Source organism: Engraulis encrasicolus, chromosome 7, assembly GCF_034702125.1.
Source record: "Engraulis encrasicolus isolate BLACKSEA-1 chromosome 7, IST_EnEncr_1.0, whole genome shotgun sequence".
Classification (NCBI taxonomy): domain Eukaryota; kingdom Metazoa; phylum Chordata; class Actinopteri; order Clupeiformes; family Engraulidae; genus Engraulis; species Engraulis encrasicolus.
In genome coordinates, this window is record NC_085863.1 from 25,694,378 (window position 1) to 25,696,877 (window position 2,500).

The window sequence follows — 2,500 nt, forward strand, 5'->3', positions numbered from 1 at the left end:
GTCCGTGTGTGTCTCTGTGTGTGTGTGTGTGTGTGTGTGTGTAGGTGAGCCCCCGGTGGGTTTCCGCGACGTGCTGCTGAGGGAGGGTCCGGAGGGCTTTGCCAAGGCGGTGCGCGCCCACCCCGGCCTCCTGCTGATGGACACCACCTTCAGAGACGCCCACCAGTCGCTACTGGCAACCCGCGTACGCACACACGACCTCAAGCACATCGCACCCTTCGTATCGCACAACTTCAACAACCTCTTCAGCCTGGAGAACTGGGGAGGTGAGCAACACACACACACACACACACACACACACACACACACACACACACACACACACACACACACACACACACACACACACACACACACACACACACACACACACACACACACACATTTTCATCCCTGTCCCTGTGGAGATGCCTCGATTATAATAAAGCTATAAAATGACACATTAACAAAAAATGAAAATTAAAAGATTTTTGCAATTATCCATTTGCCTCCATCTTAATTCTCTTAAATAAAATGACCTGGATGAATGGATCTTCACAGTTAAACAGTGCCCAGACCAAACCCGGCCCTAACCCTAGTCTTTAGTCAGTAAAGAAATATTGTTATTTTGGTTAGTTTGTTTTTTTACTTTTACTTTTTCCAAAATGAAATAAGCAAGAAAAGCCAACTTGGGGACCTCATTGCCTCTCCCGCAAATCACATTTTTGTCTGGTTTCCACCTTAGTGGAGGGTATAACTGACACATATGTGCATATACTGTTTGACAGGTCTACTCTCTCACAGACACACACATGCACAACCTTACGCACAGTATTTTTCTCTTATTCACTCATAAGCACCAGCTCGCACTCATGCATGCTGTTACATCATCTTGCACTTGACATTTTTCGTCTGACACAAGCACATAAACAAACACTCAGCAACAGTCTCTTCAGAAAAGACAACTCTCTTTTTCCTTTGACAGCAGACTGAAATACTCTCTCTCTCTCTCTCTCTCTCTCTCTCTCTCTCTCTCTCTCTCTCTCTCTCTCTCTCTCACTCTCTCTCTCTCTCTCTCTCTCTCTCTCTCTCTCTCTCTCTCTCTCTCTCTCTCTCTCTCTCTCTCTCGCTCGCTCGCTCGCATACATAAATGCAAAACACCCATATTGTACCGCTCCTTCTGTCTGTTTTGCCTTCCGTGTATCATTTCATTTCCCTCCTCCATCATTTGCTTTTTTGTCTTTCGTTCTTTTCAACTCTTTCACTGATTTCTCTCGGGTTTTTCATTTTTGCACTTTCCAATTATTTCATTCTGCTCTCCACAGCTTTCCGCTCTTTATTACTCTTCCCATACCACACACACACACACACACACACACACACACACACACACACACACACACACACACACACACACACACACACACACACACACACACACACACACACACACACCGTCCATGGCTATTTCCTACTCTGCTAGAGGCAAAGAAAAATTGACCTTTACAAAGGAGCCTCTTACCTGTTCTCACTTCCCCGTATCCAGCAGAGCAGGAGCCAGAAATTCGGGGAAGGTGTGTGTGTGTGTGTGTGTGTGTGTGTGTGTGTGTGTGTGGTGTGTGTGGTGTGGTGTGGTGTGGTGTGGTGTGGTGTGGTGTGGTGTGGTGTGTGTTAAAGTACATTCCACCCAAACAACTGTGGTGGTTACTCCCTACTCTGAAAAAGTGCAACATTTCTTGCCTGTGGCAAAGTTCTCTTTTTACCTTCTCCCGTTCCCTCATCTCTCCTTCTTCTCCTCTTTTCCTACTTCTCTCTTTTTTCCTACCCTTCTACTCCTTTCTTACTTCTATCCACCTCTTGGGAAGGTAAATAGCACACTAACCACTGTAGCTGTTTCAGACTAGCCAGACACACTTGGTATCTTAAGTGCTTACAGTGGGATTGACATTAACTTGTTTGCTCACTGGACATTCTTACTACTGGTTTTCCCCGAGTAATTATCCACTCAGACGTATCCAGTTATGCTGTCAGGATGTTTTTTTTCTTTTACATACTCTAACCCTATACTCAGAAGGTGAGTTTCTAAAGCTAGACGATCACTGCTATGAGCATAGCTTCCTGCATGAAAATACACTCGCCTCCAAAATAGTTGTCGCCTACCCATCTGTTTGGAATAACAGCTAATAACCTGACTTTCAATTAATCACTTGGCTTCAGAAGTCACTCATATGAAAGCTACAACCATCTCGAATGAAAATGTATGTACAAAAACAAATTTCATGCACCAAAGAATGACACCCGATCTGCGCATTTGAAGTGTTTTGAAGTGACTTATCTGCTCATTTTCACATTATGTTCGATAGGCGACAAAACTTTTGTCTTGTCAAAATCTGCCCTGTCTGTGTTCATTAAAGGGTCAATCTTTCTTTGGTGCATGAAATTTATTTTTGTACATACATTTTCATTCGGGAGGGTTGTAGCTTTCATATCAGTGACTTCTGAAGCCAAGTGATTAATTGAA

The 2,500-nt window shown here is 44.1% G+C and overlaps 1 protein-coding gene across 1 annotated transcript in view; it reads left to right on the plus strand.

Moving 5' to 3' along the window:
• The window catches only part of pcxa (pyruvate carboxylase a), a 300,166-nt gene that overhangs the window by 217,223 nt on the left and 80,443 nt on the right, over positions 1-2,500 (plus strand). Inside the window, exon 13 of the mRNA XM_063203143.1 lies at positions 45-266. Within this exon, the coding sequence (XP_063059213.1) occupies positions 45-266 (222 nt within the window). The remainder of the gene's footprint in view (positions 1-44; positions 267-2,500) is intronic.